The sequence below is a fragment of the Cervus elaphus genome, chromosome 24, assembly GCF_910594005.1.
Source record: "Cervus elaphus chromosome 24, mCerEla1.1, whole genome shotgun sequence".
In the NCBI taxonomy this organism is placed as follows: Eukaryota; Metazoa; Chordata; class Mammalia; order Artiodactyla; family Cervidae; genus Cervus; species Cervus elaphus.
The window spans coordinates 68,105,116-68,119,223 of NC_057838.1; the positions used below are offsets into that span (position 1 = coordinate 68,105,116).

At 40.4% G+C, this 14,108-nt stretch overlaps 1 protein-coding gene across 5 annotated transcripts in view; it reads right to left on the reverse strand.

Moving 5' to 3' along the window:
- The window catches only part of NR2C2 (nuclear receptor subfamily 2 group C member 2), a 108,594-nt gene that overhangs the window by 38,906 nt on the left and 55,580 nt on the right, over positions 1–14,108 (reverse strand). For all 5 annotated transcript variants that reach the window (XR_006337529.1, XM_043886027.1, XM_043886025.1 and 2 more), the window contains one exon: positions 138–248. Coding sequence is in view for 4 of the 5 variants with exons in the window: in XM_043886024.1 (XP_043741959.1) it covers positions 138–248 (111 nt within the window). In the remaining variant the exon portion in view is untranslated. The remainder of the gene's footprint in view (positions 1–137; positions 249–14,108) is intronic.

Below are 14,108 nucleotides of genomic sequence, written 5' to 3' on the forward strand. Positions count from 1 at the left end.
TTAAAAAAATAAATGAGACTGCACTACGCTGGATGCCTAAGAGGCACAGCTCCTTACTGAGACCCTTAGGCAGCTTTGTTTTTGCAACAGATTCAGGGAGGGCAGGTGGCTGGACCCCAGGGGGGCTGGTGCGGTACCTGAATGCGCTGAGGTGAGGCTACCGCAGAATCAGTGGAGATTATCTGGATGCGCGGGGAGGGGCTGGTCATCCCTGGAGATTCCGGCCGAGAAGTCTGTGTGCGTGGTACCTGTGGGCGAGAAGCGGGCTGGATCACAAGGGGACTCACAGAGATGCCCAGGGGTCTGAGGACCATGCCTCCTGGTTTCACTGTGGCCTTGAGTGACAAAATGTGTACTTTAGGATGACAAAGGAATCAGTGAAACATTTCTACAGAATGATCCTGAAAAACAGCTAAAATAGCTATTTCTAATGTTGAAAATGCAAGAAAAAATGAAAGGAATTTTCAGGTCTACTCTGTACACCAGCAATAAAATATAAAGCTACCAAAATAACTTCTTAGAAATCATCTTTGAACTCCCCCCCCCGCCCCCCCCGCCCCACTGTCTCCAAAGCCAGCTATAATGCACTCCTGTGAGATGACAGTTTTCAGAAGAAAGGATCTCACAACACCGCTGAGGGTGGCAAACAGAACCAGAATTACACTGTAAACTACCAGGATTATTGGTACTTGTGAAAGAGTCTGGCAACCTCCCACCCTCACTGGGGTGAAACTTGAAAAAGTTCATCAATAACACAAGGTCAATACCCATCAAAGTAAAGGTTCAAGGTTTCGAACGGTCACTTTGACACCTCAAGTGATTAGGTATTATTTTTCTTTGAATAAAAGTATATTATGAACTGATATTTTTCAAACTTAAAGAAGAAGAATAGGAGGAGGAGGAGGAGGAAGAAAATACTTCTTGACTCATTCTATGAGGCCAATACTACACCTAATATCAAAACCAGACAGATGATCACAAGAGAACTACAGACCCAGACCAATATTCCTTATGAATAAAGATGCAATAATCTGCAACAAAATCCAAACAAAATGAATCCAGAAGCATATAAAGAACCAAACACTATGACTAAGTGGGATTTATCCCAGGAATACAAAGTTGCTTCAACATATGGATCAAACAATATAATATACCTTAGAAGGGGACAAAAGTCAAATGATCATCTCAATGGACAGAAAAAGCATATGACAAAATTCAATACTCTTTCATGATTACAAAAAAAAAAAAAAAATCCCACTCAGCAAACTAAGAAGTACTGATATGTCAACGTGTTAACAGGTATTTATAAGACACAGCTAACATAATACTTAATAAGACTGAAACCCTTCTCCCATCGACCAGGAACAAGACAAAGAAGTCCACTTTCACCATCTCCACATGACATTATACTGCAACTTCTAGACAAGTCAATTAGAAAAGAAAAAGATATAAAAGCAGCAAGATCTGGAAAGAAGGAAGACTATCTCCATTAGCAGATAATATGATCCTTTATATAGAAAATCCAGAAGACTCCACAGAAAAACTACTAGGTCTCATAAATGAGTTTCAAGGTTGCAGAATACAAAATCAATATATGAAAATCAGTTATTTTTCTATACGTTAGCAAAGAGCACTCAAACAATCCCACTAACTATAACATCAAACACAGGAAAACACTTAGGAATAAGTTTAACAAACAAAATATAGCATTTATATACTGAAAACTACAAAACATTGTTGAAAGAAATTAAGATGTAAATAAACATAAAGACATCTGTGTTCATGGATCAGAAGACTTAATACTGTTAAAGTGTCAATACTACCCAAATTGATCAACAGATTCAATATAGCTGCTATTCAAATTCTAGCTGCCTATATTGCATAAATTGATAAATTCATCCTAAAATTCATGAAAATGCAAGGGAACCAGAATAGCCAAAACAATCTTGAAAAACAACAAAGTTGGAGGACTCAACTTCCTGGTTTCAAAACTTATGTGTCTCTCGTGTCTCCTGCATTGGCAGGCCGCTTCTCTGCCACCTGGGAAGCCCCTATAGAAAGCAAGGGTAATCAGAACAGCGTGGCAATGGCACAAAAACAGACTACAGACAACAAAACAGAACAAGGAGCACAGGAACCAACCTATCCATCAGCGGTCGGATGGTTTTTGATGAAAGTGCCATGATAACTCAATGGGGAAAGAAGAGCACTTTCAACAAATGGTGATGGAAAAATCGGACACAACATAGAAGAATGAAATTGGATACCTCACTCCTATTATATAAGAAACAATTAATTCAAGAGAGAGAACTCTGGGAAAATGGTGGAGTAGGAAGCACCAGGAATCTGTCTCTCTACCTAGATCACAGACAGACATCAGAAACTGTCTGATGGGACTATTGTGGAACTCCAGAGTCCAGTGGAGACTTGCAATTTCCAGGGGAAGCCTTGGACGATACAGTGCAGTTAGTTTTGGTCAACTTCAGCTCCTAGCACAGCAGTAGCAGCTACCCTGCCCCTGCTAGAGTAGGCAAGTGTCCACACGTTCCAGGAGCAGCCCGCACACAGCTCGTGGGAGCCAGAGCGGCAGACAGGGTCCTTGTCCTCAAATACTGGGGCCTGTGCTCCAGTCGCTGACTGCTTCTGACCCAGAGGTGCAGACAAGGAGGTGGCATCCATGGTCTGTGTACCCCCTTCTACTGCTGCAAATGACCATCTCCGGCTACAGTGATTTCCAGGGGACTTAAAAGACTGGTTTGTTCTCTCACCACCTACTTTTCTCTTTTCTCCTCTTTTGGGAATTAGACATTAAAGACAAAGACTTTCAAACTAACTACATACACAGGAAAAATTAGAAAGTAACTACACATGCTTAGGGAAAGACAGGTTTAGAAAAGACCTTAAATTTACATGTCAGGATGTTGCTCACAGAAAGTGCTTACAATAAAAACAAATTAACAAAAACCAGCAAATACCTGCCAAGAGAGAGAATCTGATTTCTAGAGTTACCACATTATTAGATTCAAATGTCCAGTTTTCAACAACAAAATCACAAGGCATACAAAGAAATAAAAGTATGGCCCAGTCAAGGGAAAAAAAAATTACATCTGAAAAAGATCTCACGTCAAATGTACTAGATAAGAACTGAACTAAAGGAAGATGTGGAGAAGTCAGAGAATGATATATGAACAAAATAAAAATACCAATAAGAGAGAGAAAACCTAGAAAGCAAAAAAATTTTGGAGCTAAAAAGTTCTGAAATTGAAATGAAAAATTCACTAAATGGATTCAAAGGAAGATTCAAATAAGCAGAAGAATCAGTTACCTTGATGGAATTTAGTGAGTCTGAGGAGCAGAAAGAAAAAAGACTGGAGAGAAGTGACCAGTGCCAAAGAGGCCTGCAGGATACCAAGAGTGAGACCAACAGCTCTGTGGGAGTCTGAGAGAGAGGGGGGTGTGCGCAGAGACTAGCTGAAGAAACAATGGCTGAAAAACTTCCCAAATTTGATCAAAGACATGAACATAAACATCCAAGCTCACCATATGAGGAACTCACAGAGACCCAAATCAAGATACATTATAATCAAAGTTTCAAAAGACAAGAAGAGAAAATCTTGAAAGCATTTAAAAGAGAAGCAAATTGTCACATACAAAAAACCCACAATTAAGTTATTTGCCAACTTCTCTTTAGAAACTTTGGAGGCCAGAAGATCGTTGGCCAATACAGTCAAAGTGCTCAAATAAAAGAAATATGTCAATCTAAAATCCTATACCCAGCAAAACAGTCCTTCAAAGGTGAGGGAGATTATAATTAAAATGGCTAAAGTTAAAGAGGATTCTCAAGGCAGCAAAAAAAAGAAAAAAAAAAAAGAGTTTAAAAGGGAACTCCCATAAGGCTAACCTCTGATTTCTCTACAGAAATACTGCAGGCTAGAAGGAAGTGGCAAAGATAAATTCAAAGTCCTGAAAGGGAAAAACCTGCAACCTAGGACATTCTACCCAGCAAGATTATCATTAGAAGAGAAGAAGAGAGAAAGAATTGCTCAGACAAGCAAAAACTAAAATACAGGAAGACTAAACTTTTACTGTTAAAAAAATACCCAAAGGTCTTCTCTAAATAGGAAAGAAGGGGCCATCCCTGGTGGTACAGTAGGTAAGAATCTGCCTGTCAAAGGAGGAACACAGGTTCAATCCCCAGTCTGGAAAGACTCCACATGCCACAAAGCAACTAAGCCCGTGAGCCTCAACTACTGAGCTGGCACTCTGGAGCCTGCGAGCCACAACTGCTGTGTGTGTGCTGTGACTACTGAAGTCTGCAGCCTGAGAGCCTGTCTCCACACGGAGAGAAGCCCCCACAATGGGAAGCCCGCACATTATATATAGTGCAGAGTAGCCCCAGTTCACCATGAGTAGAGAAAGCCTGGGCATGAAAATGAAGATCCAAGGCAGCTAAAATAAATTATTTAAAGAATGTTAAAATAAATAAATTGTAAAGAAGGAAGAACCTATAGGAAAGAGAAAAAGACAACTAGAAAGTAGATCACTTAAATAAACCAGTACACCGCCTAAAATTTTTAAAACAATTGTGTGAGTGATAATAGCTGCAACAAACAAGAAAAGGACAAACATGAAGATATAAAAGACATCAAAACCATAAAATGTGCGGGAGGTAAGAAAGTAGGTTTTGTTTGTTTGCTTTTTAGAGTGTGTTTGGAATATGTATGAATACCAGTCTAAGGTAAATGGGGGCCTCCCTGGTGGCTCAGGTGGTAAAGAATCTGCCTTCAATTCAGGAGACCCGGGATCGATCCCTGGGTTGGAAGATCCCCTGCAGGAGGAAATGGCAATCCACTCCAGCACTCTTGCCTGGAAAATCCCATGCATAGAGGAGCCAGGTGGGCTACAGTCCACGGGGTCACAAAGAGTCGGACACGACTGAGTGACTAACACACACACACACACAAATCAAAAACATACAACATATTCACAGACACCAAAAAGAAGAAAACACAAGCACAATATAACAGAAAACCATCAGACCACAAAGGAAAAGAAAAGAAGTGTAACATCAACTGGAAAACAAGCTTTACAATGGCAATAAGTACATATCTATCAATAATTACATGTCAATGGACTGAATGTTCCAATCAAAAGACATAAAGTGGCAGATTAGATAGTAAAACAAGAGGCTACAATATACTGCCTACAAATGATCCACTTTAAAGCAAAGAACACATACAGGTTGAAAGTAAGGGGACGGAAAATGTAATTTCATGCAAACAGAAATAAGAAGAAAGCAAGGGTAATAATACTCATATCAGACAAAACAGATTTTAAAACAAAAGCCAAAAACAAAGATAAAGGAAACTGCATAACGATAAAAAAAAAAAAAAAGGATCAATACAAGAAGGGAGCGTTACACTCATTAACGTATGCACCCAACATGCCCGCACACGAGCTCAGTCACGTCAGCCGTGCCCAGCTCTTTGCGATCCTGTGGACTGGCCCACCAGGCTCCTCCGTTCATGGAACTCTCCAAGCAAGAACACTGCAGTGGGTTTCCATGCCCTCCTCTAGGCTATCTTCCCCACCCAGGGATGAAACCTGAGTCTCTATGTCTCCTGCACTGGCAGGCGGGTTCTTTACCACTAGCGCCACCTGGGAAGCCCTACGTCACCTGGGCTAGAATTCGGGCTTCAATATTCCCATAAAGGGACGTGACAGTGTACCCAGCCTTGCGTTTTCCTTCTGTAATGTAACTGCTTCCACCAGGAAATCAGATTTAATCAGCATTGGCTAAGAGTTGGTCTGAGAGGTCTGGGTGGACACTGGGAGAAACTATCCGGATCTCGGAGCAAGTTTGAGAAGGGTCCTCTTTTCCTGGTATGGGCAGTAAAGTTGCTGGGGTTAGAGTCTTGCAAATACTCAAACGTATCTGTGGGCTTTCAAACAAAAGAACTTGCTATCTGAGAATTCTTTATCATTTAGTAGGTCTGGTACCTAGTGAGCAATCGAACCTGAATGGGGCTCCCAGAGTAAATTTCCATGCTCCCTCAGCTAGGAGGGACAGTGCTCCTAGCACCCTAAGACAGGGAGACCAGACTTCAGCAAGTGGACTCCAGCTGTTTGCAGAGATAGGCTTTGGCTGTGTGGTTTCTCCCAATCTTTGGGTTAGGATTCCCAAGGCCACACTCCCTGCTTTCTGGGTGCAGAGTCAGAACAGTTTAGGAAGGGTTAGGCAGACCCAAAGTGGGAGCGCTGTGGAGGAGGCTCCTTAAGTGTCCACGGCTCCTGTTGGACTGGTCCCCATTTGAGGGGTACCTGATCTTCCTTACCTTTTAATGCTTGATATAAGGGGCTGTGCAACGAGACCAGAGTTAGGTATCCAGACTGCAATACCCAGTTAGGCCCAGAAATGCTTGTAGTTGTTTATGGGTAGTGGAAATCTGTACATGCAGTATTGCCTGTGTATAATCTGCCAGAAGGCTGCACCTACCAGGGGTAAAAATAATCCCAAAATAGGACACTTGTTATACCAACTGGGCCTTAGATTTGGACACTTTGTAACCCCAGTAAGCCAGGAAATTAAAGGCCTGAGTGATGTATATAATGGTGTGGGACTGAGTCGGGGAGCAGGTCAAGAGATCATCAATATAGTGAATAAACGTTCCCCCCTCAAGAGTTAGGTCTTTTAGATCCTGGGCTAGAGCCTGCTCCAAAAGATGGGGGCTATCTCTAAAGCCTTGGGGTAGGTCAACTACTGAGGGGGTAGTGATGAGGATTTCTACTTCAATGCAACAAGTACTGTGATTCTGGTGCCAATGGGATGAAAGAGAAAGCATCTTTTAAATGAGAGTGAGAACCCGCTGCTGTCCGGGGGTCTTTTTTCCAGAAGTATATAAGGATTAGGGACTACTGGGTATAAAGGTATCATGGCTTTTTTAATGAACCGTGAGTCTTAGACTAGGTGCCATCTAATCTGATACTAGATATAAAAATCTGATATTAGGTATAAAGACTCCACATAAAAACTACCAGAAGTGATAAATGAATTCAGCAAAGTAGCAGGATACAAGATTAACACACATAAATCAGTTGCATTTCTTTACACTAATAATGAAATAGTAGGGAGGGAAAAAATCTTGTTAAAGATTCCTTTAAAAATCACATTAAAAAATAAAATGAATAGGAATAAACTCAATCAAGGAGGTGAAAGACTTATATGCTGACAACTTTAAAACACTGATAAAGAAATATGAATACAAAAAAATGGAAAGACACCATATTCTTGAATTAGAAGAATATTGCTAAAATGGCCATACTACCCAAAGCAATCTCCAGATTTAATGTGATTCCCCATTTAATTACCCACGACATTTTTCATGTAATTAGAATAATTCCAAAATTTTTATGGAATCATAGCAGACCCAGAATTGCTGAAGCAATCCTGAGAAAAAAAGAACAAAGCTGGAAGCATAGCCCTCCCAGACGTCAGACAATACCACAAAGCTACAGCAGTCAAGATCAGGTAGCACTGGCACACAGTCAGAGAACCCCCAAGTAATCCCACCCATCTATGGTCGGTTAATCTCAGACAAATGAGTCAAGAGTACACAATGAAGACAAGCCAGTCTCTTCAGCAAGTGGCTGGACAGCCACGTATAAATCAAGGAGTTGGAACACTCCCTCATACTCTACACAAGAATAAACTCAAAATGGCTGAGACATATATAAGACATGACACCAGAAAACTCTCAGAAGAGAACATAGGCAAAACATTCTCTGACATAAATCAGAGCATAGTTTTCTTAGGTCCGTCTCCCAAGACAACAGAAATAAAAATAAAACTTACAAGCTTTTGCACAGCAAAGTATACCATAAACAAAATGAGAAGACAACCTGTGGACTGGGAGGAAATACCTGCAAATAATGTAACCGGCAAGGGCTTAATTTCCAAAATATACAAACAGCTCATGCAACTCAGTAACAAAAAAGGCAAACAACCCAATTAAAAAATAAGACCTAGGTATTTCTCCAAAGACGACACACAAGTTGGCAAATAAGACACATGAAAAGGTGCTCAACATCACTAATTATGAGAAATGCAAATCAAAACAACAATGAGATATTACCTCATACCAGTCAGAATGGCCATAGTCAGAAAGTCTACCAATAAGAAATGCTGGAGAGGATTTGGAGAAAAGGAAACCCTCCTACACTGCTGGTGGGAATGTAAATGGTACAGCCACCGTGGAGAACAGTATGTGTGTGTGTGCTAAGTCGCTTCAGTCGTGTCTGACTCTGTGTGACCCCATGGACTGTAGCCAGCCAGGCTCCTCTGTCCATGGGATTCTCCAGGCAAGAATACTGGAGTGGATTGCCACGCCCTCCTCCAGGGGATCTTCCCAGGGATCGAACCTACATCTGTTACATCTCTTGCACTGGCAGGCGGGTTCTTTACCACCAGCACCACCTGGGAAGCCTGGAGAACAGTATGGGGGGTTCCTTAAAAAAAAAACAAGAACAGAGCTGCCATATGATCTCGCAGTTCCACTCCTGGGCATAAATCTGGTGAAAAGTCTAACTGGAAAAGATAACACACACCCTAACGTTCATGGCAGCACTACTTACAATAGCCAAGACATGGCAACAACCTAAATGTCCATCGACAGATGAATGGTTAAAGATGTGGTGTGTATATATATATATTGAATAGAATTCAGCCATAAAAAATGGGGGAAAAAAGAATGAAATAATGCCGTCTGCAGCAACATGGACAGACCCAGAGGTTATCATATTAAGTGAAGTGAGAAAGAGAAAGACAGATAGCACATGGAATCACTTATATGTTTGAGTCTTTTAAAAACTATACAAATGGACTTGTTTACAAAACAGAAACAAAATCAGAGACACAGAAAACAGACTACAGTTACCAAAGGGGAAGGGCGTAAGTTAGGACTCTGGGATTAGCAAATACAAATGTCAGTAAAAATAATCAATAAACGTTCTATAATAAGAAAAGTTTTATGTGAGCCAAACTGAAGACTAGCCCAGAGGCCAGCTTCCCAGATTACTCTGACAAGTTCCTCTGGAGAAGCATGGTTTTGCATCTTGTCAAAACAAAGAACATTATATTTCTTCAAGGTTTAAAAACAAAAACAAACAAAACCCCACATGGATCAGAGATCAGCAAGTCAGCATGGCCTTGGCACCTTGGAAGAGAGTCTTATCATCAAAGAAGGACTAGCAATGGCAATCCAAGAAGACAGGAATTTAATCTTTATTTTTAACATGGACATTCTTCTGGTCAATGTGCCCTTTTCTTTTTAGTAATTAAAGCAGATATACAATGCATGTTTGATAGGCCACAAACAGGCTATTCTAATGAGCATAAAATTCAAGTTAACTCATGCATAAAACAGGATGACTTCCCTGTATCTAATATGTAAAAATTTCTTTTATTATACACACACACACACACACACACACACACACAATACACACAAAAAAAGTCCTACTGTATAGCACAGGGAACTATATTCAATATCTTCTAATAAACCATAATGGAAAAGAATATGAAAAAGACTATATATACTCGTAACTGGTTCACGTTGCTGTAACATCGTAGATCCACCAGGTGGCCCCAGTGGTGAAGGCCCCACCTGCCAACGCAGGAGCCACAAGAGGCCGGTTCATCACTGGGTCTGGAGGCTCTAGAGAAGGAAATGGCAACCCACTCCAGTATTCCCACCTGGAAAATTCCATGGGCAGAGAAGCCTGGTGGGCTACAGTTCAAGGGGTCACAAAGAGTCAGACACGACTGAGTGAGCATTCACACACACACGTATTTCAATTGAAATAAACAGGTATATAAATATTTTTAAAAGTGAGAGAGAAACCAAGACATTCCCAGATAAACAAAAGCTAAGGGAATTTGTGATCACTAGCCTTGCCCTGCAAGAAATGTTCTAGAGAGTCATGCAAGGAGAAAGGAAAAGACACTAGGACATTGGAGAAACAAAAATGTCAATAAATGTAAATACATGGGCAACTATAAAAAGCTGGTATTATTGTAGCAATGGTTTACAACTGTACTTTGTTTTCTACAAATACACTTAAAAACCTCCAATTATTATTGTAAATACTACTGCTGTATCTTTGGTATGAAACTCAGAATGTATTTACAAGAATTATTAGCTTATGTTTGCAGGCATCAAAATGTAATCAGTGACATCAACTACTGAAGAGGCAGGGACAGAGCTGTAAACGAAAAATGTTTGCTAGTGAATGGAATTAAGTTGGTGTGAGTTCATACTCGTGTGAATTTGTAACTTTAGGATGTTATCTGTAATCTTCATGGTAACCATAAAGAAAACAGCTATGGAATAGGGCGGCGGTGGCGGCGGCAAAAAAGAAAAAAAAAAAAAAGAAAATAGCTATGGAATAGATACAGAAGAAGATGAGAAGTGGTTTAAACATTTCACTACCAAACAATCAACTAAATACAAAAGAAGACAGGAACGTAGGAGTGAAGGATGGAAAAGCTGTAAGGCATATATACAATAAAGAGCAAAATGACAGAAGCTCCTCGTGTAAATATTTTAAAGCAAATCAATTAAATTCTCTAATCCAAAGAGATAATGGCAGAACACCATAGAGACACTCTGCTTCATGCATGCTGCCTAGGAGACTCACTAGAGAACCCAAGACACAAACAGACTGAAAAGGAAAGGAAGGAAAAAAGATAATTTATGCAAACAAACCCAGAAGAGAGCAGAGGCAGGCGCACTAAAATCAAACAAAGCAGACTTTCGAGTTTAAAGGGTTTGAGAGATAAAGAGAGAAGAAAGCGAAGTCGCTCAGTCGTGTCCGACTTTGTGACCCCATGGACTGCAGCCCGCCAGGCTCCTTCAACCATGGGATTCTCCAGGCCAGAATACTGGAGTGGGTGGCCATTTCCTTCTCCAGGGGATCTTCCCAACCCAGGGATCGAACCCAGGTCTCCCGCACTGCAGACAGACTCTTTTATCCTCTGAGCCACCAGGGGAGCCAAAGAAGGATACTAATAAGGGATTCAACACAGCAAGAAGATATAATAATCACAAAGTTACACACTTAATAACCAGAAAAGTACATGAAGCCCAAACTGATAGAACTTAGGGAAGAAACAGACAGTTCTGCAATAATAATTGGAGACTTCAATATCGCAACCTCAAGAAGGAAAGAACCATCGGACAGAAGATGTATGAGCAAAGAGAAGACTGAACACGAGAGAAACTAACGAGACTGGACACGCTGTGACAGGACACTCTACCAAGAAAAACAAATACATGTTCTCCTCGAGCACACAAGGGACACAAATGCAGCCAGAACTCAAATCTCAGCAAGCTTTAAAAGACAGGGATCGGACAAAGTGTTCTCTGAGCATAAGAGAATGAAGTTAGAAGTCGCCAATAAAAGAAAACTGGAAAAAATCACAAATTTGTGGAAATTAAACAACACATTCTTCAATGACCAATGAATCAAAAAGAAAATCATGAGGGTAATTTAAACTTATGAGCTATAAATGATTAAAAAAAAAAAAAAGGAAGAAAGATCTCAAACGAATAACCTAACTTTTACAAATACAGTAAAAAAAAAAAGAACTGTATTCAAAGTTAGCAAGAGAAAGGATATAATAAAGATTATTATTTATAATAAAAAAACTATATTAAAAAAGTCAACAAATCTGAAAGTTGATTCTTTGAAAAGATCAACAAAATTGACAAAACTGAAGAAGAATGTTCAAACTACTGCACAACTGCACTCACCTCACATGTTAGCAAAGTAATGCTCAATATTCTAGAGGCCAGGCTTCAACAGTACATAACTGTGAGCTTCCAGATGTTCAAGCTGGATTTAGAAAAGGCAGAGAAACCAGAGATCAAATCGCCAACAACCAATGGATCATCGAAAAACCAAGAGAGTTCCAGTAAAACATCTACTAGCTTTACTGACTATGCCAAAGCCTTTGACTGTGTGAATCACAACAAACTGTGGAAAATTCTTCAAGAGGTGGGAACACCAAACCATCTTACCTGCCTCCTGAGAAATCTGTATGCAGGTCAAGAAGCAACAGTTGACATGGAACAACAGAATGGTTCCAACTCGGAAAAGGAGTACGTTAAGGCTGTATGTTGTCACCTGCTTATTTAATTTACATGCAGAGTACACCATGCGAAATGCAGGGTTGGATGAAGCATAAGCTGGAATCAAGACTGCCAGGAGAAATATCAATAACCTCAGATACACAGATGACAGACACCACCCTTATGGCAGACAGTGAAGAACTAAAGAGCCTCTTGATGAAAGCGAAAGAGGAGAGTGAAAAAGCCAGCTTAAAACTCAGCATTCAAAAAACGAAGATCATGGCATCTGGTCCCATCACTTCATGGCAATAGATGGGGAAACAATGTAAAGAGTGACAGACTTTATTTTCTTGGGCTCCAAAATCACTGCAGATGGTGACTGCAGTCATGAAATTAAAAGACGTTTGCTCCTTGGAAGAAAAGGTACGACCAACCTACACAGCATATTAAAAAGTAGAGACATTACTTTGCTGACAAAGGTCTATCTAGTCAAAGCTATGGTTTTTCCAGTAGTCATGTATGAATGCGAGAGCTGGACCGTAAAGAAAGCTGAGCCCTGAAGAACCGATACTTTTGAACCGTGGTGTTGTTGAAGAGTCCCTTGGACTGCAATACTCTGGCCACCTGATGCAAAGAACTGACTCATTGGAAAAGACCCTGATGTTGGGCAAGGTTGAAGGCAGGAGAAGGGGACGACAGAAATGAGATGGTTGGATGGCATCACCGACTCGACAGACACGAGTTTGAGCAAGCTCCGGGAGTTGGTGAGGACAGGGAAGCCTGGAGTGCTTCAGTCCATGGGGTTGCAAAGAGTCAGACATGACTGAATTGAACTGAACCGAACCTAGCTAGATGGACTAAGGTGAAAGAAAGAGAAGACTCAAATTACTGAAATCAGAAAGAAAAGTGAGATTATTATAAATTCTATAGAAATAAAAAAGCTTATAAAAGAATACTATGATGAGTTGTATGGCAACAAATTGGATAACCTAGATGAAATTAACAAACCTGCCATGACTAAAGCATGAAGACATAGAAAACATGAATAGACCGTTACTACTAAGGAGAATGAATCAATTAAAAAATCTTCTCATAAAGAAAACCCTGGACCCAACAGCTTCACTGGTCATTTCTACCAAATACTGAAAGCAGAACTCTCAGACTCATCCACAAGACTGAGGAGTAAGGAACACTCCCTAACGCGTCCTGCTGAGGCCGGCAAGGCCCTGATACAAGCCAGGCAAATACACTGGGTCAACACATAAAACTCTATCATCGTAACACATGGCATTAACACAATGAAGGAAAAATCCCACAATATCATCTCAATAGAAGGAGTAAAAGCATTTGACAAAATTTATCATCCTTTTATGACAAAAACACTCAATGAACTAGGAATAGAAAGAAATTATCTAAACATAATAAAAGCCATATATGAAAAACCCACAGTCAACATCACACTCAATGGTCAAAGACTGAAAACTTTTCCTCGATAATAAGGAACAAAGCAAGGATGCCTGCTTTCACCTTCTCTACTCAACACTGTACTGGAAGTTCCAGCCAGAGCAATGACGCAAGCGAAAGAAAGAAAAAGCATCCAAGTTATAAAAGAAGAAGTAAAAGGTAAGTGTGTGCTTAGTCGCTCAGTTGTGTCCGACTCTTGCAACCCCTGCCAGGCTCCTCTGTCTATGGGATTCTCCAGGCAAGAATACTGGAGTGGGTTGCCATTTCCTTCTCCAAGGGATCTTCCCCACCCAGGAATTGAACCTGGGTCTCTTGCATTGTAGGCAGACTCTTTACTGACTGAGCTATGAGGGAAGCCCCTAAAAGGTAAGACATTGGTACATTAAAAACTGCAAAACATTGCTGAGAGGAATAAATGGAAACATTTTCCATGTTCATGGGTTGAAAGACTTAACATTGGTAGTATGTCAATATTTCCCAAAGTGATTTACAGATTCAATACAATTCCTATCAAAG